This window comes from Arachis stenosperma, chromosome 10, assembly GCF_014773155.1.
Source record: "Arachis stenosperma cultivar V10309 chromosome 10, arast.V10309.gnm1.PFL2, whole genome shotgun sequence".
NCBI classification, from domain to species: domain Eukaryota; kingdom Viridiplantae; phylum Streptophyta; class Magnoliopsida; order Fabales; family Fabaceae; genus Arachis; species Arachis stenosperma.
In genome coordinates, this window is record NC_080386.1 from 79,225,991 (window position 1) to 79,249,471 (window position 23,481).

General features: G+C 25.7%; 2 protein-coding genes across 3 annotated transcripts; one reads left to right on the top strand and one right to left on the bottom strand.

Moving 5' to 3' along the window:
• The first annotated feature begins 6,947 nt into the window (after positions 1 to 6,947).
• On the top strand, positions 6,948 to 13,119 carry LOC130955668 (caffeic acid 3-O-methyltransferase). Its single transcript, XM_057882588.1, has 4 exons — positions 6,948 to 7,459; positions 11,523 to 11,833; positions 12,044 to 12,108; positions 12,581 to 13,119. The coding sequence occupies exons 1-4, from the start codon at positions 7,041 to 7,043 to the stop codon at positions 12,881 to 12,883; spliced, it is 1,098 nt and encodes a 365-aa protein (XP_057738571.1). The 5' UTR covers positions 6,948 to 7,040; the 3' UTR covers positions 12,884 to 13,119.
• Positions 12,575 to 22,235, bottom strand: LOC130955670 (protein DOWNY MILDEW RESISTANCE 6). 2 transcript variants are annotated; one of them, XM_057882590.1, is made up of 5 exons: positions 21,849 to 22,235; positions 21,349 to 21,596; positions 14,008 to 14,332; positions 13,634 to 13,891; positions 12,575 to 13,547 (listed from the first exon to the last, which is right to left on the bottom strand). In XM_057882590.1, exons 1-4 carry the CDS (start codon positions 22,044 to 22,046, stop codon positions 13,646 to 13,648), a joined length of 1,017 nt encoding a protein of 338 aa, XP_057738573.1. In that variant the 5' UTR covers positions 22,047 to 22,235; the 3' UTR covers positions 12,575 to 13,547; positions 13,634 to 13,645. The 2 variants fall into 2 exon arrangements, with proteins under 2 accessions (XP_057738573.1, XP_057738572.1); XM_057882589.1 differs by having other exon boundaries at positions 12,575 to 13,891.
• Between the last annotated feature and the right edge of the window lie 1,246 nt (positions 22,236 to 23,481).

The following is a 23,481-nucleotide window of genomic DNA, read 5'->3' on the forward strand; positions in this document are numbered from 1 at the left end:
TTAGGAATTTCTCTATTGGCAGGGGAGATAGGGTGTGTGCATTGCAGTGGGTTATGTTAGGACTTAGTGTGTGCGTGCAGTGAAGCACATTTGTTCTTTTTTTTGTTTAAGTTATCTTATTGGAAAAATAATTGGTGAAAATATGATTAATAGTTTTCCTCTAAAATTTTTAACTATGAACAATTTTAAGCAATTTTTTATAAATGTTATTTGTTCAATTTTTTTGACAACCGTTAAAAATTATATTTTTATTTAAAGAATTTTATCTTAAAATTTTTATATGGCAACATTTTGTAAATATTATTTTAGATATCAAAGATAACTATTTTTATTGGTGGCAAAATTTTTTTTTATTTTTGCCTTACTCAAAGACAACTCATCGAAAATATTATCTTTACATAAAACAACTTTTATTAAAAATTGCTTCAAATGTAGATTACCTTACACTAAAAATATTATAATGTGAATAGTATTCTTCAATCATTTTTAAAATATCATCTTATTTTTGCACCCACTTGCCTTCATTGTTCCTCAACTTGTCAATACGGTTTGGTTTGTCTCGCTTTTGTAGAGTTGAGACGTGGAAAAAGCTGTGTTGCGATCACCCTACTTGATCCATTTGATTCTAGCACTTTGAGCTCAGTATTTTTCTTCTTGGTTCCACAGATCTTTAATTTTTTGTTTGGGTTATGCTAGATAACCAATCACTTTCTTGAACAACATGAACAACGGACTCTAAAATTGGCCAAATTTAAGTAAAACATACTACACTTCAAATTACTCACCTAAATCTTAATATTAGAATAACTATCCGCACACATAGTGAATTGAACATCTAATATATTTATTATTCACATTATTTAATATTTTCATTATTTACCTATACTTTTCCTTTTTATTTTGCCTCCCTGATCTGAATCTGTAGGTTAGCACTGTGTCCAAAAAAAAACTTCGTGCCATGTTCAAACCATTTCACTGCAACATGTCGCAATATATCGGTATGTTTCTGCCACTATTGAGCCGCAAGAACATAAGTGCCTACGTGTTGATATTTCATTGTAGCCACGCCCCTTCTTCAAGTGTAGAAATTTTTTTGCTTCTACACCATAGAATTCACCTACTTTAACTACCAAATAATTGGAATAAAACACACAATTCCCTACTTACAAGAATTAGAGGAGCAACAATCCACTCACAACAAGTATTAACACTAGCACAATAATACCCAATAGCAGCGAAAAAATCACATAAACAAAAAATTAGAGACAAGCTAACACACCAAATTTTTAACGTGGAAAACCTCCTCAATAAGAGAAGTAAAAATCACGAGTCACCAAGATCAGGAAATAGTTTCACTATGATGAAAAATAGGGTACAAGAGAGTCACAAATTACTGCACAAAACGTGCATACAACAAGCCAAACAACCTAAGCTTCAAAGCTTTTAAAACAAGAACAAGAAGATGAAAATACCACAAAAATAGAGCTACTGTGCGTGGCCAATATCTCCAGCTACAGTCATTGAATCAAAGATCTGAACGGTTAAATCAAATAACTAGATGTGTAGAATACACTGTCCAAATTTGAGCTCGATCCAATGGTTAACGAATCTGCAGTGACCAATTTACAGAGATACCTTTGTGTTTGTGCGAAAATAACTTTCTCTCTTCCTTTCTCTCTAGTCTTTGGTGTTCTCCTTTTAAAATGACCTCTCTCACTCAACCCTAACTCATCTCAGCCATTTCAACTATTCATGGGTTTGGATACTAATATTTAGACTTTTTCTCTACATAAGAAGGGAGCTCAAAAATTCAACACGAAACACGAAGATTAAACACACATTTCTTCCCCTGTCCAAAAGAAAACACACATTTCTTCCGCAAATTTCAATTTTCAGCTTACATTTAATTTGTTCTAAAAATTAGGTGAGACGTAAGCAGGCTGGTGGGAAATGTTACCATCATATATAATAAATTAGGATGTGTTTTATTTCTAAATTGGTTCTATATATCTTTTGTCCTCTGAAACGAAAGCATGGCCAAAATTAGCATCTCTCACCATTAGATTGTTAGGTAAGTTGCGTACACTCCAATTAGTGGGTGTAAAATCATAACTATGCATAGTTGTTGTTCAAGATTCAAGTAATTAACATACGAATAGGATATTCCACTAAATGCAGTATATTTCATTATTCGTGAAAAAGAAAATAACCTATTATCACTCCCGATCGGCTAGTACGTACCTCGAATCCTTGATTATTATCATGACTACGTATTTGTCACAAGATACACAGTCCATGTAACTCCAGTATATAACGACATGCAGAACTCATCTGTCATCCATGCTAATAAATTATACTTATCTTTTGTGGGATGAAAATATTTTTGAATAAATCATTAGTGTAATTACTTATATTTTTTGTTATATTATTATTATTATTATTAAAAAAAGTATAGGTAACCAACAATATTTTTGAACAATCTGAATTAATAAGATTAAAAGAGTAAATTTAATTAGTAGTATTAGATTAGAGTGTACTTTACTTTTATTTGATTGGTGGTTGTTCATATTGTTTAAAATAGTCATTGTTTACCTAACACTCCCCTTATTATTATTATTATTATAAGAAGAAGATACAATTACAAATGTGTTAAAAAAGAAGCAAGTTGCGAGTCGGAAAGTGACGAATTTAGGTAAGGAGTGGTACTCAAGACACATGAAGTGTGTGGACAAATACAATGAAACAAAAGTCTCTCAATTCGTTTCTTATTTATTATATGCTATAGGAAGGTTTTCACATGTACCACAGTACTTTTTTGGTATATTGATATTCCAATCTTTTTTAGCATTAAGATATATAATAAAATAATTAGAAGGCTAAGATTGAATAGATATATATTGAGTAGTTTTGCTTTTTTAAAGAGCACCATACAACAAAGACAAGTTGTTCCTTTAGCCCACAGAAAAGAATGAAGAAATTACTATCTTGTACTTGTGTTGTGTTGTTTCTTTTTGATACACTCTTTACTTTTCTTTTCTTTTTTCTAACCAATTTTCATTGATTATTTTATCTCTCTGTTAGTTTTTTTTCCTCCTTTTGTTCCTTTAAAACAAATGACTTCCTTTGGCACGATGTATTTTATTTATCTATTTATTTTACAAGAATATTATTATTATTATATGAGATAATACTATTTTATAATTTAGTTTGTTTCTCTTCTACATATATAGTACTTACTTAATTCAATTTTCTCTATTATATTAAATACATATTATTTTATTAAATGCATATTATTTTTCAAAATTTTAAATATGAATTGTTTTAAATATTAATCTATTTTTATTAAGTTATTTAAAAAAGAGAAAAAATAAAAAAAGGGTAAAACGACTATTTTAATATTAGTATAAGTTAAATTTAATTGCTCAAGTAAGTATTATTATAATAATATTAGTAAAAATTTGTGCAAGAATAATATTACTTATATTTTAATTTTATCAATTAAACTCATTTTAAAGTATAAGTATTAAATTTATTGTGCTAAATTTGTAAGGATAATATAGAATTTCACAATAAATTAATTTTATCTGATATTCGTTAATTAAAGAAATAAATTTATTAAAATATTTTTAATTAATTAATTAATTATAAGCCTTAGAAAAAAAACTAATCTCATCATTCTTGCTAATTAAATTATGATATAAGATAGTGGTATGGATAGTTTTATGGGTAAGACTTGGCAAAAAATAACTTAAAAATTAACAATAAATAAGTAATAAGGGATTGATAGAAAAAATAAATAATAAATTTTGTGCATCATTAATATTATTGGTGAAAAATATTTATTAAAAAATTAAAATATTAAGTCATTAATGAACATCTTTAAGTGAAAGACATCTATAGTCAAATTAAAAAAAAAAGCTAGAATTATAGACTCGTGAATTTTGTCAAGCTATAATGAATTAATTTTTTTTGTATATAAGAAACTATTTAATAAAAAAATTTAAAATTAATATTGTTACGTAGGTAATCTGAAATAGGTGGATTGTGCTTGAAAGATTAGCCCAAACGTCAATGGAAGGTGGTCTCCAACTTGGTTCACGTCTGAGAGTCGCCGTCTGAGTTGTATGTGTGAAAGAATGGGGGGTGGTACCTGCAAAGACACTCCGATGCTTAAGTTAGCAAGGGAGTAAGCAGGTTTAGAGAGTATTGGAACTTAGAGATACCTGAGGGGTGTCAGTGTATTTATAATGGTGATCCAATAACCACCGTTGGAGTAGTTCCACTTTTGAAGGTGGATAACCGTCCATTTATCTTAGGGTAGTTGGGATATGGCTCTTGGAAGTAGATTGAGAGATTTCAGAGATAGTTACTTATTTGAATAAGTGTTATCTGACAGCTATCCATTGAGCCCGACTTCTTTGGGAGGTCGGTGGGTGGCGAAGGTCATTCTTTAGAATGGGCCTTTTAGCATGTGTTTGGACTGGGTCATAGTGTTGGGTCAGGATATGAAAAATATTAAATCTATTTTTGTTAAATTATATTAACTAATTGCTTACACTTATAAGTTAAAAGTTAAAGATATCTACTTATACTATTTATAATTGATTAAATAAAAAATTTTAGAATCATAATTATGCTAAATTAATATTATTTTGTTTAAGTCTTTTCTCCTATTTGTTTTATGATAAAATTTAGTTTAATATTTTAAAAAATAATGATAATTCTTATCAAAGAAATAAATGAGCATATATGAACTTTTTTGTTGTGATTTTTTAGAATCTATTTAGAATAATCATCTTTTAATTTAGATTTTAATAAATATTATTATTAATATTTTTTCATACCGTATGATGATTAAGAAAAGTAAACGAAACAAAAAAGATTTTAATATTAGTAGGATGAAGAAAATATTGAATAGAAAAAATATGTCAACTTCACTATTAAGATGCATGTGCAATATTTTTTACTTATATTATGTGTTAATTTTTTAAGATAATAATATTTAGTTTTATTTTTAATATAGAATAAATAATATTTAGTTTCACCTTTAATATATTATAAATAAGTAGATAAACAAATGCAAAGAAACAGAAAATTTAAAAAGAATAAAAAAAATAAAAAGAAAAAAATATTTTTAATTATAGAGATATATTTAATATTTATCACCAATTTTTTTTTCTTTTATTTTTCTTTGTTTTTTTAAATAAAATAATATAGTAAAAGACAAATTTCAATCATATATTATAAAAATATTTTTAAAGCAAAATATTCATGCTGTATTTAAATACTATTATATAAGAAAAAACTAAAAAAATTATTATATGTAAGGCAAGTAAGATTGTTTTTTTAGTTTATCTATACTTATTAAAGAGAAATAATATTAACATTAAATACATTGAATAACCTAAAGAAAAAAATAAAATAATACTATACATCCAAATATTTTTATTAATCAAGTATAACCAAGTTAGTTTAACCTAACAAAAATCAGTTCTAGCTAATATATTCCAATTCTTATAATTTAATTTGGTTAGAGTTGGTTCATAAAAAGATTTAGACGTGTAGTATTACTCAAAAAAGTATTTATTTGGATTAATTTTTTTTTTGGTGAAAAACACTTTTTAAAATAATAAAGTATTTTTATTAAATTTTAAACATATTTAGATGTATTTAAAACAAAAATTTTTACTAAAAAATTAAATTATTTAATTTTTTAAAAAATCAATAATACTCTGATTTTAAAAAAGTAGAAGTAAAATAAGTTTTAATTATTTTTTTTACTAGACATATCATTTATCATAATTAATAATTACCATTTATACCTTTAAAAATAAAAATAAATTACTCAAATTGAATAATTTTATTTGAGCAATGAAAAAATAAATTGTAACAACATAATATTATCATATTTGTAAATATTAAATTTAATAATTTGTCATGTATCATGTACAAGATAAGATTAAAGTTTATGATTTTAATTTTTTTTTTCAATTAAAATCAATATGCCAATTTTATAAATCATAACTTCTTAAATTAAGAAAAAATATATAAAATAGATACATAATTATTTAATCAATATAAAATAACATGATATATATAATTTTTGAAATATAAAAAAGTGTTATTTCTTTTAATAAATTTGTTATATTTATAAGTTTATCTCACATTATTGAAAATAATTTTATTTTTAAGTATTTTCTAAACAAAATTTTCTTTTTTTTATGAGACTTCATAAATAATATAATTTATAATAAATAAAAAAATAAAATTTTTATACATTATTTTACTGTGCAGCGTTTTTTCAAGTCACATGTGTTATTTTTTGTTTTTTTTTATGATTGAAGAGTTATTTTTGTCTTTTTATGAATAGCTACAAGATAAAATTAACTTGCAACTTAATCTTATATGGAACATTAAAATTCCAATAAAGTAAATGGAACACCTGAAAATTTTCCTATGCTATATAGTGAATATCTTGAAACTTCACAACTTAATTTTTGCCAGGAAAGATCCATTATCTAGTCTACCACATCTGTTCTATCTATCTCCCACTTCACTCTTGTACTTCTCATAAAAAAAAAAGTTCAGAAACTAAAAATTACTCTAGAAGAAAGAAATTTTAGACAAGCTCCTCTAGTTGTTCAAAAATCGTTATTGAAATGCAGAAACCGAGTAATGCTTGATTCTTATTTGGTAAACCACACCTACCACCAAATAAAGAAGAAAGGGCGTCAAAAATGAAAATAGTTAAGAAATAATTGTCAACATAAGCGGATGTTAAAAAATTGATATACTAATTTCTTTGTGCATGCCACACTGGCTCAATGTCCCTGTCTACCTATTCCTACCCTGACTCTGGGTGGTTCGGTGGTCCCCAGCGTGGTTGTTGAAGTGGGACACCAGCGTGGTTCGTATGGCCTATACTTATACTGCCACTTCGATCATATATACTCACTCAACACCCCCCAAAAGAACAAAAAACCACTTAGCTTGTTCGAATTAACCCCTCTATTATTCCCAAACCAATAAAAAAAAGAAATATGGGTTCAACCGGTGAGACACAGATAACGCCAACTGTGGTGTCCGATGAGGAGGCGAACCTCTTTGGGATGCAGCTAGCAAGTGCCTCTGTTCTCCCAATGGTTCTGAAGGCAGCAATTGAACTTGATCTGTTGGAGATCATTGCCAAAGCTGGCCCCGGAGTTCACCTTTCTCCGGCTGACATTGCGGCGAAGCTTCCAACCACAAACCCCGATGCTCCGGTGATGCTGGACCGCATGTTGAGGCTCTTGGCTTGCTACAACATCTTCACCCACTCCCTCCGTACCCTTCCTGATGGTAAGGTTGAGAGGCTCTATGGTCTTGCACCTGTTGCTAAGTTCTTGGTCAAGAATGAAGATGGCGTCTCTCTTTCTGCTCTTAACCTCATGAATCAGGACAAAGTTCTCATGGAAAGCTGGTAATTTCGTTTCTTTCACTAACTATATACATATTACTCTATTTGCCCTCCTTAATATTACATGCTGAACATTTTTTATCAATATTTATTTAATATTTTACTTTTATACTATTAAAATTTAATATTTAATGTTCAAAAATATTAGCCAAATATTATTTAAATATGATCAATTTTGTTAGTTGTACAACACTATTCATAAAACAATTAGTTATTGGCGTTCAAATTTCTGTTTTAGTAGAAAGCTATTTTTTAATCTATAATCAGCTAATAAATTAGTGAAAACAAAGATTAAAGAAATAAAAAATAATAATTAATTTTTAATATTTTATTAAAACTTTAATTAACTTGACTCCTCTCCGTACATTATATAGGTTTTACACCTAAAAGCATATTTAATGGAATTTAATTTAATCTGGGAACAAATTGCATTTTTTCTGGCAATCATGAATATGAGAAGACACCAAAAGAATCATGATGATGAGAATGAATAAGTGGTCATTATTCCCTGACACTAGTCACAAGTGTGTTATCATAAGGGGAGAAAAATAAAGAAGGATCAACTGCTATTTGATAAAGCAAATAGAAAAATGGGTAAACAATTAAATTAATTTCTAAGCGAAGTTCCTGTCATAGGTGGATCGATTTTTTATAAGAAGGTTAATTTATTTTATAATAATATTTTAAAAATTAATTATTTTATAATAAAATTAATTAAAAATTATATATTTAATATATAATTATATATTTAAAATAATAAAATAAATAATCTTACTAATAAGAATAAGCTTTAAAATATCTAAAATAAAAATATTTAATAAAAAATTCATTAGAAAACAATTCAAATTATTGTTCTCGAATAATAAATCCGTAATAATGGGATCCGGTAATATTTATGCGCACACATATCAATCTAGAACGTAAACACAAAAAGAATCTGAAAATATTTAATATAACAAAAAACAATTAAATTTATCGTATTTAATATTTATTAATTATTATTAAAATAAATAAATACTAAATATTTTTTTTTAATTTTCTTAGCGTTACCAGAAAAATATCAATCTAGAACCTATAGACTCTAACGAAGTATGTTTTGGTATAAATAATTCTACATACTCATCGAAATGCTTTAAAGTCAAATGTGTAATCAAATCCCCCGAACAAACACCCCCGGCCCCAACCCTAAAGGTGACTATTTCACCAACCACATCCAATGTGAACGACTCCTTTATTTCTTTTTCTTTTTTCCTTTTTTTTTTTTGTAAAGACTATTATATTATTTGTTTGTCAGGGGTGGTTGAACCAACTATTTGGAAATGTTATTTGATGGTTATGTTAATATTTAGGATCATTTCAATAAAGATGCTTAAAACGTTTTTTAAAAATATTTTTAGTAATTAAAATTTAATATATATAATTAATTAAATTGTATTAATTTTTTGTTAAAATTAAATTAAATAAATTAATTTTATTAAAAAATTAATAAATCAAATTTTAAATTAATCTAAATTAATATTTTTTGATAAAAAATAACTATAATAACTTATTATAAAAAATAACTAAAATATTTCTGTTATATATGTTTTGATTTTAAAAATCCTCGATTCTAATTCTATAATAAAATAAAAGAAAACAGTTAAAATTTAGAATTTTTAAAATTTTTATATAATAATAATAATAATAATAATAATAATAATAAAATATTTTAGTCATTTTTTATAATAAAAATATTGAAGTTATTTTTTATAAAAAAAATATTAGTTCAAACCGATTTAAAGTATAATTTATTGGTTTTTTAACTAAATCAATTTGTTTGATCTAATTTGATAAAAATAACATGATTCAATCAATTATATGTATTAATTTTTAATTACTTAAAAACATCTTTAAAAAAATATTTTAAGTGTTTTTATCAAAATAACTCCTTAATACTTAATAGACAAAAATACAAATGAGGAATCATGTTGTTCTGTAATACACTAACAGTCGTATAACATGTTAGCTATATTTATAGATATTGACACGGATACAATATGAAATATATGAATATACAAATTTAAAATTTTATAAGATATGTAGATATGATTTATGTATAATACATAAAATATAAAATATTTTTATTGATTTTAAAATATAAGTTATTTTTTAGTTATTTTTAATTATATAAAATATTTAAAATATTTTTTATTTTTAATAATTAATAATATAATATATACTATTTTTAAATTTATTTTAAAAATACATATTAGGAATAAAGTTGAACACGCTAATACATGATGGTATTTAGGTGTGTTTAAACGTGTTCAAAAATTTTTTTATTTTTATTAAGACACAGTTAAACACAAAAAATACGTATATCAAATGAGTATCGAAAAATGTCATGTCCAAAATGTGTCGACATGTGAACACAACAACGCACTGCTGAATAGAATTTATTATATTTAAAAATAGGATAATTATCTAAATTAGTCCTTAAATTTTTTAAAATTAGACACTTTAATTTTTTAGAATTCAAAATATACAAAACAATTTTTACCGATTCACTTCTGTTAAACAATATAATTTTTCTGTCATTAGTTACTAACAGTAATTACTAACATAAAATGTTAACTCGCACATATAATTATTAGGTGTTTACACGTGCAAATTGAACAAATAAGTCTTTAGGATAAAAAAACAAAATAATCTTCAATTAGTTTAAAAAACTCAAAACAGTCTTTAAAAATTTTTAGAATTCCGAAATAATTCTTTCGAAAATTTTATATATAATTATTTTTAAATTAATAAATTTTAATTTTAAAAATTTTTGGTATATTTATCTCAAATTTAATTATTCATATATACAAAAAAATTTTATGTATTTTTAAAATGAATTATAAATTAATTTTGGAAAGACACTATCTTTCAAAAAAATTTAATAATTTAAAATAAACAAATTTATATTTATTTTTTATTATACAAAATATTAATTTAATTTAATTTTTAGGTACTATATTCCATGATCATTTTTAAATGATAAAGATAAGAATGAATTAGTGTTGTTTGAAGATACGGAAAAACTCCCATTTAACATAAAGCTTTTCACATAAACAATTAGAAATATTTGTGTAAATGCTTTTGAAAGCAACACTTAAGAACTTACGTCTAATACAAACAAAGTTATCTCTAAAGTTAAATTTGTAAGTGTTGATCAACCACAAGATCAATATGGATCATTTATAAAATTTCAATGTGAAACTCTTAATATTTTGAAATACTTAAGAAAAAATATATTGACAAATCTAAGTGTTATGATCATGTTTCTTAAAAAAATTTGAGATTCACTAATTGTTATGTTGCATAAAATAGACTTGCATTTGAAGTTATTTATGTTACTATAGTTAGTAATTATGTCAAAAAAATAATTTTTTTAACTTAAGAATATTTTTTAAGTTTATTTTAAAAAAGATTAAAAATATTCGAATGGGCTATTTTAAAATTTTTTAAGAATTCATTTGAGATTTTTTAAACTCTTCAATGACTTTTTATATTTCACTGTGGAAATTGATTGTCTAGCTCAAATATGTGGACAATTAATGACCACGTGTGTAAGTTAATATTTCACGTGAACAGTTAATTAATGACTAATAGAGAAAAATTATATTATCTAATGAAAATAAATATTAAAAATTATTTTATATATTTTAAAAATTGAGAAATTAAAATGTTTAATTTTAAAAACTCAAAAGCTAATTTTGGTAATTATTCTTGCACAAATTTGAGTGCAACGCTCACGGAAAGATTATTCTAAAATGGCAATATTAAATAATGATTTGTAGAAAGTACTTTACTTCTAGGATTAATTGAAGTTAATATACTTTTTAAAGTTAAATACATCTACGAAATTCTTGATGTATTAATTTTTTAATTTCCACAACTTTTTTTTTTTTCCAAAAGTAGAATTTATTCATTGAGAAAATGAGTAGTACTTGTCCAAGTTATAGGACATAATGAAAGAAAACGGGGGTCTCTCAGAGAGTTAAAATAAAAGAGGTTTATATGACACGTTTGTGTTGTTGTATAGGTACTACTTGAAAGATACAGTGCTTGAAGGAGGTATTCCATTTAACAAGGCTTATGGAATGACAGCATTTGAATACCATGGCACAGATCCAAGGTTCAACAAGGTTTTCAACAAAGGCATGAACGATCATACTACAATAACAATGAAGAAAATCCTTGAGATCTACACAGGCTTTGAAGGTCTTAAATCTCTAGTTGATGTTGGAGGTGGTGTTGGAGCCGTAATGAACATGATTGTCACCAAGTATCCCCATATAAAGGGCATTAATTTTGATTTGCCCCATGTTATTGAAGATGCACCATCTTATCCGGGTAATTTTAAAATCCCATAAAACCTTAGAATTTAGATAGTGGATATGGCCTTGCTTATTTTATCAAATCATTATCATGTATGTATAGTTATAGTGCTTGGCTAATTTAGTGTTTAAAATAATAGCATTGCTTAATTAATACTTAATGGTGGCCCTACTTGATCATTTGATATTAATTACTAAGTTAATAAAAGTTTATGGTTTCGTGTAGGAGTGGAGCATGTTGGTGGCGACATGTTTGTCAGTGTTCCAAAAGCAGATGCTGTTTTTATGAAGGTGAATTACGATCCGAATACAGTAATCAGGCAATCACTAAATTTCTAGTCCAGCTTAGAGACTTTGAGATCCATTACTTAAATAATTGGAAGGCCCAACAAACAATTATCAATCCAGTTACACCAAACATGATTTTGATACCAGCATTTTTTTAATAATTAAATATGTTTTTTTATTTGGTTAATTAAAAAATAATTTAAATATACAATTACTTAATAACAAGCGTTTTTTATATGGGTGTCAAAAATATTTAGTAATAAATAATTAAATAGTGTTTTAATTATTACCTTGAAAAAAAAAATTATTCATAAGGAATCATATTGTTGGTCAAATTATTCATAGAAGAACAAAAATTGGCCCAGTATACTCAAACTTTTTTATTTTTTATTAGTTTTTGCAGAACATGGATAATTTCGTTATTGAATTCATCTTTCATCTCTAATTTATCTAAATTGTTTTTATCTGAATGAAGTGGATTTGCCATGACTGGAGTGATGATCATTGCATAAAGTTTTTGAAGAACTGCTATGATGCACTCCCCTACAACGGGAAGGTGATAGTGGCCGAATGCATTCTTCCGGTGGCGCCGGATTCTAGCTTGGCCACGAAGGGCGTGGTCCACATCGACGTGATCATGTTGGCTCACAACCCAGGTGGGAAAGAGAGAACAGAGAAAGAGTTTGAGGCCCTTGCCATGGCTGCTGGATTCCAAGGTTTCCGAGTCCTCTGCTGCGCTTTCAACACCTATATCATGGAATTCCTCAAGAAGCCTTAAAATTGTTGGCCATGGATTCGTTTATCATGTTATACATGGGTTGACAGATTCTACTTATGGTGCCTTCTTCCACGGAAAATGTTAATTTTTCTCCTCTAAAGTACACATTAGGCGAAGAATAATGAACACGTTGATTGTATTCTACCTCTATACTATAACAAGTCATATATTTTCGGATCCTTCTCTGTAATGCCAAATACTTTTCGGATAATTAACAAGAACTTTCCATTTTCCAATTGAAGTATATGCATAGTAAAGTAATTAACAAAGAGAGAATATATTATTGAGATATATATATTAGAACAGTCCAATAATGTAGGTACATATAGTTTTCTAGTGAGAAAACTACACCCCTTTTAAAAACATTATGAGAAAACATCATTCTAATTAAAAACGTGACAACATAATTACAAACTGCTAACGATTATTAGACCAAGAATGAATAAGCAACACTAACAAATTTTGAAGGTTTAACAAATAAATTCCACTACACTCCTTTTTAACTGTTCCTACAAGAAAACTACACAAGGTGTAATCCTTCAAAACATATCACGAGCAAGCGTAGTGTCGAACAAAGTTATATGACCATGTTCAGTTTTCAATACGCAAATGCCACTAACAATCATAGAGTGCTTCTTAGGTGTGACTTGTGAGGAATGGATACCTGGATAGAAAAAAAGAAGTGAAACTTGAGAAGTCAAATATTCTTTGTTTCCTCCCTCCCCTGTTACTCTTAATTTTAGTTCTTACCAAACACAAATCTTATTTGTTCTTGAAAAGTTCTAAACAATGTTCTTTAACCAAGTCCCTACTCCAAAAAGTCTTATAATACTCTGCATAGGTGAATCCCCTATAAACGGCTCCATTTTCATCTTCCGTGAGTGGTTTAGCAGGGCTTATCAAAGCAGAGTCACAGGGACAAAGAAACGAAGCCACAGAAAGTCTTGGCTTCTCAGAGTTGACTATAGCCCGATGCCACACACTCTTGTAGATCCCGTTACTCAAAGCCTGCACCACAAGTAATAAGTAGAGTAAGTACTTTCTTATTTTAAAAAGAATGAACTCAACACAATAAAAAGAAATGGAATAGAATAGTCAATCTAGCACGGCGTACACTTGTTTACCTGCAGTTGGTCACCAATGTTAATGACAAAGGCATTGGGATGGGGCTTAACGGCGAGCCACTTGCCATCTTTGAAGACTTGAAGGCCGGAAACGTGGAGGTCTTGGAGCAGAATTGTGAGGGCATTAGGGTCAGTGTGTCCTGGCAATCCGTACGTGAGTTCTGGCTCTGGGCATGGTGGGTAGTAGTTCACTGCCATGTGCTGTCCTTGTTCTCCCAACACATTGTTTATGTATTCCTTTTCTAACCCTAAGCTCTCCGATATCAATTCTTGTATTCTCATGCCCAGTGCTCTTACTCCTTTGCAGTAATTTGACACTGTTTCCCTGCCACCGCCACAATACAATTTTAAAAAAAATAAAAACCCCTTCTCTTTTTGGACCCCTTTTTTGGTCACCTATTTTTAGACTTGAAAACAAAACTGAAAGACAGACCTCTACGCATTGGGTTCTCCCCACTCTTATGGGCCTATCAATGTTTCAATTTATGGCTATGACAAACACAAACTTGCAGAAGACCCCAAAACATAACAACCTTATTTCATCACGACGCCAAAAAAAAAAGTTTTGTTACATCAAAGATATTTTTTCTTAAAACAATATCGAATATATCTATTATATTTATTACTAATTTTATAATAAAAATATACCACATGTCACTTTTCTATTTTTATTGAAATCAAATCTTTTTTTTTAAATTAAAGAATTCTCTCTTTTTTTCTATTTCTCTCATTCCTTCACCCACTTTATCTCTCTTATATATCATTATCAATGACTAATTACATATTTAGCAATTAAAATATGTAACATAATATTCTCTAATTGTATTCAAATTAAATTAAAATATTAAAATTCAAATTGAAATATAATTATATTATATATTATATATTATAAATTACTAACTAATTTAATAACCAAAATATGTCACATGATACTGTCTTATTAAAATTGAGAAGAAATATTTTTCTCTAAAATTAAGAAACTCCCTTTTTATATTCTCTTATCTACCTCTCTCTTTTTTTTTCTCTACCTTTTTTATTCTATATATAATTTATAATTTATATTTTATAATAATAATTTGACAAATTAAAATATATCAACCGATATTTTTTTTATTACAATTAAAATAAGAAGAATGCTAGGGGGCCAGCAATTTTGGTGTTTTGTAACCATCAATTGGCCATCAATAGTATTTTTAATAGTGTGAGATTATATCTAATAGTATCTAATAGTGGGAGATCTATCACTTTTGTTTTGATGGTTAAGTGCTGGCCAAAAAATACAAAAGTTGCTGCCCCTTAGACTTTTTCTTAAAATAATTTTTTTTTAAATTAACAAACTCCTTCTCTCATTCTTCTTCTTTATCTTTCTTTCTCTTTTCTCTCATTCTCTATTTTTCCCTTCTTCTATGTTCTAAAAAAAATAAAATTAATAAAATAATATAATTTAAATAAAAATAATAATATTATTATATGCATATTTTCTTATTTTGTTTTAAATTTTTACTACTTATCTTTCTAATTTATATTTTTACTTCTCTTTTTTTAAATATTTATTACATATAATTTGGAGAGAATACTAACGTTATGATTAAAAGTTAGAATCAAGATTCAATTATTTAAAAAAAAATTAATTTTATGTTAATTTTATAACTATGAATATAAATTTTTGTGTGCTAATGTCTAATTATATTTTTATATATATAGCAAAAAAATATTATATTTAAATATCAAACATAAAAATTAATTATTTTTATTTGCACAATAAACTTAACACCTAATTAAATGTAAAAGTATACACGTTAAATTCTTTTAAATTTTAGAAACAAATATTAAAATTAATTATTAGTAAATAATTAAACTCTTTCACATAAAAATAATAACTAAAAATCATATTATTTGAATTTTTTAATCTATAGAAATCCTAATCTGCTTAGTCGACAAATATTTTTGTCTCCTACAACCTTTTTATAAAAATAATTTAATTCTCTAAATTTTCTGTGTTATAATCTATATTATTAAAAAAATCAACATAATTTTAAAAATTTATATCTTTAAATTTTATTACAAATAAAAATACTAATTAAAATATGAGTAAACATCCAAATTTTTATTTAAGGAATTTTAACTCGAACACTTTGATTTAAAAGATTTTATTATTCTATAAGTCATCAATAATAACCCTTGACCATAGACTAGTTTCTCTATTATTTTTAATTAAATTTTTAATACGCATGTAATACAAATAAATTTTTAAGACATTTCGTTATAAGACAAATATGTCCAAATAATATTATTATAAGACAACATTTTTTTAAAAATATCAAATTTTTAAAATAACAAAATAACCAGTTTATCTGGCGAAGTATTTTTCAAAGAAATTTTAAAAACTTTTATTAAAATAAATTTAAAATTTATATAAAAACATTTTAAATAATTATTTTAAAATAGTTTTATCACAATTTATGAATATTTTCCAGATCTATGCTCGTATTAACATGTAACGCCATTTCAAGGCACTCACTAAGCGGCTACTTGGGTAGAGTAGGGTCGGAGGGACATAGATCAGATCTACATTCCTCTAGATCTAATAACCTACACGCTTACGTCAACACGGAATTATACGGTGACGTCATATCTAATGAAAAGTTTTTGGTACATACGCATCTAATATCTTTTAGCACATTCACATCGACAACAACACTTCAAATTTTTTAGTATTACTTGTATAATTTTTATCTTAAATTAATCGTTGTCCAGGTTTTAAATTACCATGTCAATTAGTTAGTTTAAATGACATAATTTTTTTATATTTATTTAAAAAATTATGAGTTTGAATTTTTTTATTTTTAATAAAAAATAAATTACTATGAATATTATTAGACACATTAATTAATGACAAAGTTTTTAGGTCTATTAATTAAGAGATTAATATGTCTGAATTTGTTTTATGTATGAATATTATTAATTAAGAGATTAAGAATTTGAGTAAGAATTATATCTATATCAAGTTTTTATATTATCCAAATTAATATGTTTCAAATGTAAAATTAAGTCTTAGTATATATTAATAGAAACAACTTTGCTAGATAATTAACAAGGGATGCAATTAATATAATAAATTAGTAACATTTTTTTGAATTTTTTTTGGAAGGAACATAAATTTAAATTATCATAAAAAATATTTAAAATTTAATAAAAAAATATTTAAAATCTAAAAAAATATCTAAAATCAAATAAAAATAAACATCTAAAATTATTATAAACAGAATATCTAAAATTTAATAAAAAATTGAAAATATAACAAATAAAAACATCTAAAACTTAGTAAAAAAAATATGTAAAATTATTTTAAAAAAATTCAAAACATAATGAAACAAAACATAAAAAAAATATTAAAAAAATATCTAAAACTATTTAAAAAGATCTAAAATCTAAAGAAAAGTCACATATAAAAATATCTAAAATATATAAAAAATATATATATCTAAAATATAAAAAAAACATCTAAAATAAATAATAAAAATTTGAGAAGCGTTTGAAAGAGGAGAGTTCAACAACAGGACGACCGGTGAAAGACCTAGAGAGACCGACGAGGCGAAGAGTGCGGCAGCGGAAGAATAGGAAATTGTGGTTTCGGAGCGTTACGGATTGAAGTAGTAAAACATATATTTTGAGTGGAAAAGTAATTTTTTAAAAATTTTAAAAGTAGGTTTATGATGATTTATTGATTTAACTGCGTTCATAGTTGGTTACATATAGTTTTTCCAATCTAAAATACACAATTTAGAATTTAAATTTTCTAAAGTTTGAATTTCACTTTAGAGAGTAAAGTGTGATCTTCTACCATTGAATAATTTTTTTTTTATATTTATTTTTAGTCCTATCTATAAAATCAATGATAAGAGATCACATTTTACTCTCTAAAGTAAAATTCAAACTTTAAAGGATTCAAATCCCACAATTTATAATGTATATTTAAAAAAAAAAAGCATAAAAATCTATTCCTATGCGGCTACGCTCATGGGAAAGGGGCAACGATTATGACGACATACTTGTACCTAAAGATGACGACACTACTCTTCCTACTCCAACCTTTTACCGTAGGGTAGTGCTAGGGAGCCAATGGCTTAAGTGTACAATGTGTACAATGGACTAAATTTTTGGTCCATGAATAAAATGAACATCACCATACTAGCTAGAATAACCATCCGATACCAAGGATAACCATCCGGATACCAAGGATAATAAACATCTCAATAAAAAATTAAACTGATTTTGGGGTTCACCAAGGATCGAACTCTTGACTTTTCGAATCTAGAACTCTAATACCATATCTGAAACCACTCATCCCAAAAACGTAACCTGACAGGACAATGTAACACTAATGGTCATATCTCTAATACTTCTTAAACCTCCATTGTACACATTGTACGCTTAGGCCATTGGCTCCCTAGACTTTTTCTTTACCGTAACCTTTGTCCTCTTTTGCTGTGATGTTTACCAATTTGATACCGCAAAACTAATTTAGATTAAAAATTAAACTTCTTCGTATGCATAAAATGAATATCTCATAATAATTATTTACAATTCCCGTTACGTTATCAACAGTATTTCTGCCAATTCTAATTTATAATAATATTTAATAAAAATATCTTTATAAATATGTCTAATAAAAATATTTTTTTATAATTATATTTAATAGAAATATCTTTATAGATATATTTTTAAGATATATCTTTTTATATATGTGTTTAAAATATAATAATTAATTATTGTTAGTAATAAGTTGACAAATAATATGTTGATATCTATATTTTTTTAATTATTTATTATCATAGGAACAAAAACTCTGCTATTATAAGTTTGAAAAATTTTTAAATATATCGATATATTTATATTTTAATAAATTTTAATTATTACTTTTATTTATATATATTATATATATATTTTATAATTAAAATTAATAATTAAAAATTATTAAAATAATAGTATATAATACACTTGAATTTTTTTTATAAATCTATATTATATAACACATTAACACTTTATAAGAATGGATTTGAATTTTTTAAAATTTAAATTTTATTTTAAAATGTAAAATATAATCTTTTATTATTTGTTTTATAAATAAGATCAAGAATAAATATAAAAAAAATTATTTAAAAATAAAAAATTATATTTTATTTTTTAAAATAAAAATTTAAAATTTAGATAATCTAAATTGAATACACTTGCCTAGGCGAGAAATATCTTTGTCTTTTTTGTCGTCGGTAATCTCGCTAATCGTTGTCTTTATTAATTTGAGTCTGAATTAGTATACATTATAAAATTTAATGATGGCTGAACCCTTAAGAACATGACATGTAAGCCGCAAGGTTCGAGAATATTAAAATAAAATAAAAATAAAGGATCAATTAATATATATTTTAACAGCATATGTCGAACTTATTATTTAAATATATTATATATTTATTAAAAAATTACTCATTTTTATTAATACTAATTTTAATATATATAATAAATTGAACAAAAAGAGGTTGATATGAACAAGAAACACGAAGAGGAGAAGGGGGATGGTCTTGAGGAGGGTTAGTTTGACATTTCACAATAACTGGCGGTGTATCTTTTGGATTTGGATTTGGGTTCTGTTTCGTTCCGTTAACTATGTTTTCTAACAAAAAAGAAAATGAATAGTAAACATTTTGAAGAACACAATAAATTAAAATGATAAAATATTTCTCCTTATTTTTCTCTTTGGTATATGCTATCAACATTACAAATTAACTCAGTTGCTAACGAGTCAACCATTTTTTCCCCAACAAATGTTATTTGTATTATCTTTTTACATACATATTTTTATAAATGACTTTATGATATAAAAATCATTTTCTTTTAATTTTGTATCGAGTACTTTTAATATTAAAAATAAAAGATATGTAAAAAGAAGTACTTATAACATTTCTTTTTTCTCCCAACAGAACTACCAAAAATGAAAGGCTTTGTAACCTAAAAATCATATAAAAAAATAATAATCATGCTATGTATATTCAGAAAAGCAATCACAAAATTAATTATTGATAAAATACAAAACATACATTTAAAATAAATTAAATAATACATATTTATACATAAATATATAGTGACTAATTTATTGTGTTTATACGATCTTTTTAAAAAATTAAAGACATGACATGAGAGGAAATATATTTTCCATGTTTAATTAATATATAAAAAATATGAATGAAATTTGAGAAAAATTTTAATATGAACATGAAAAGTGCCAATCAAAAACATTATTGTATGTATTGAGAAAGAAATAAAAAAAAAATTTTTTGCCTTTTTAAATTTAAGTCATAACTATAAATTGTAAGAATATGTCAGAGAATAAATATCATAAAAATAGTTAAGACAGTTATTTCTTTTATATTTGTCTGATTTTTTTGCACAATATATTAGACTAGGTCTGCAGTGTTTTATTAAAAAAATAGAAAATTTATTATAGTTAATGTCAAAACTTTTTTAAAAATGAAGAAAAACCAATCTAAATAAAATTCAATATTCCACAAATTTGATATATATATATATATATATATATATATATATATATATATATATATATATATATGAGTTAATAAATAATGAAAAACAATGTATTCTCTTGTCCAAAGATCAAATGCTGACGCAAAAGAAAGATTGTGTTCTCTTGTCTAAAGGAAGAAAGAATAGTAAATTATTTTTAAGTTTTAAATGGAGACTACAAATGTTAAATAAAATAAGAAAGTCCACCTTGTGACTTGTGAATTAACATTGTTTTTTATTTTTATTTTCGTACATGTGATGTAAGATTCGAGTTGGACCACACCCCATCACTCTATGTATCGCAACAATTATTAGTCTAACACACAATTAAATTTTGATAAAAATGGTAAAAGTGAAAATAAACACGTGCTCGTAGTTAATATATATGTGTCTGTGGACGTCATTGTCTTCTAGAGTAATTTATTATCTTCTCGTCTCCGTCCATAAAATTTGTACATCTTTAATTTTTATTGAGAAAAAAAAATCCCAAAAAAGAAATCCAAGATAAAGAGTGCTACTAAATATATATTGTAACAAAAATGTTACATGTTAATTTGTTTTATTATGAGAGAATGCAAGAGGGCCCTTCATAAATATCGCTTAACATTTTGCTCTTTAATGAAAAGAAAACTGAGATAAATATACAAAAGCAGTAATAGTAGTAATTAAGAGTTAAGACTTTGTGATGAGGACCAATTTGTCCACCCATATACGTCTGGGGTGGTGGCTAAGAAGAGTAATTAATAAGAAAAAGAGACTTACTTGAAAGATGAAGGATTAGAAGGCCATTCTTGGACATACTTATCCAAGGGATAGCAATGGAGCCTAAGATAGTCTCTCCAATTATGCACAGTCTCTTTCTTTACATTGAAACTTGTGGAGAGTCTCATTGTCTTTGATGGGTCATCTGAGTATAGTTTCATCTTCTCCTCCACCGGCAACTTGAAGAACTCATATGCCACTTCTTCCATTCTCTTCACTTCCTCTAGAGCCACCCCGTGATTTATAACCTTTTTAAGTTCATCATTAACCAACATCAAATAAACATATATTTTTAGTACATACTATGCACATGCTATGTATTCTACAATCATATTATAATTTCGGTGTATCGAGAATAAAACTATTTTAAAGAATGAGAATGTTATGAAACTAAAAAAATGTATTATTTAATTTATTTTATATATTTTATATTAATAATTAATTTTAGTTTATAGGATTATTAAAAGTATAGGGGGAATATTTTGAAAATGGAGTGGGACCTGGAAGAAGCCATAGAACTTGCAGGCATCACCGACTTGTTGAATAATCTGGGATCTGTCGGAGGAACCAAGGTCGATGATAGGAACGTCTTCACACTCAGACACTTCGGAGAGACGAGGACGCTCGGATTCTGGTCTGACATAGCTTTGGGGCAAGTTTGAGTAACGGATTCCGGAAGAGAGCACTTTGGCGTCCATTAATTTATTTATGAAGATAGGTAATAACAAGGATATGATGGGGAAGAGGACAAAACAAATTAAAGGCACCAAAGAAAAGAAAGATTAAACAAAAAAACAGGACAGAAAAGCAGAGAGCGCGGTTCCCTTTTGGAGTTTGGTCTTACTAAGCAGTAAGGAGGTTCGAGGAAGATGAGGTAGAAGCAGAGTGATATGTTATTCATTTATATAATAATGTGAAGCCTTCATTAGGGATGTGGGTGAAGTAGAAAGACTATTTTGCATTGACTTAAGTCTACGTTGTCGCACTTCTATTGGTTTACTCTATCTTAGTCCTATAAGTATTCTCTTAGATCCCCTTGTAAAAGGGTGTGGAACTGTGGATGCCTTTCATTATTTTAGTAATTAATTGATAATAAGTAATGAATATTTTTTATTAATATTAGTTAATATTTTATTTTTATATAAAACTTAAAATTTAACACTCAATATTCAAAGTGTTATTAAATGTTAATAAAAAATAATAAATTTTATTTGTCATGTAATAACATTATTCATTAACAATTTAGTTATAAATTTTGAATTTAAATTAATGTTGATATATAAGATTATATATGCTATATACTTTAATATCATATTTGTTATTTATATATATTTAATAAATTAAAAAATATATGAATAAAAATATTAGTATTTATTAGTACACTAATATTATTATACAACGAGAACGCCGAAAACATGAAATTTGGACAGATGAATCTTATATGAATGATCAAGATCATAACATAAAGTTATAAAAGTTTTTTTCTCTGTGACATTTTATACTAATCAAGTAATGATATACAGAAAACCTACGTTGTTTTTTAAAATGTTTTTAACGATAAAATACAAATATTTAAAAAAATTCTCGATTTATTAAATAAAAATAAAGGTCCGACACATATAAGAAGCTACACTCAAGTGACCTTTTACATTTAACAAAGACAATTAATCAGAATTTGTTAAACCTGCACTTCTAATTAAAGAAAAATTATACATATTGATGTTAAGACTTGAGAGTTTCATCCTATAAAACGACACTGCACTCTATATATTACTAGTGAACTCCCCGAGTTTCTGAGCTCTTACAAACATTTTGTTTAATTGAATTTGGGTAAAGTATATTTTTTAGTTTGTCTCCGAAATTTTATTAAAAGTTTTAAAAATTTTTTAATTTAATTTCAAAAATTTTTTATTTGCAATAAATGTATATTATTGATAACCTAATTTTTAAAAAATTAGAACTAATTCAACAATAATATATAATAATTATGTCTAATTTATTTATATTAAAAGTTACTCTTATAAAATTATTGTTAAATTGACTATAATTTTTTTTAAAAAAATAGTAGTTAAAGATAAATTTAATGCAAATTAAATTATTTTAAGACAAAATGAAGACAAAATAAAATAAAAT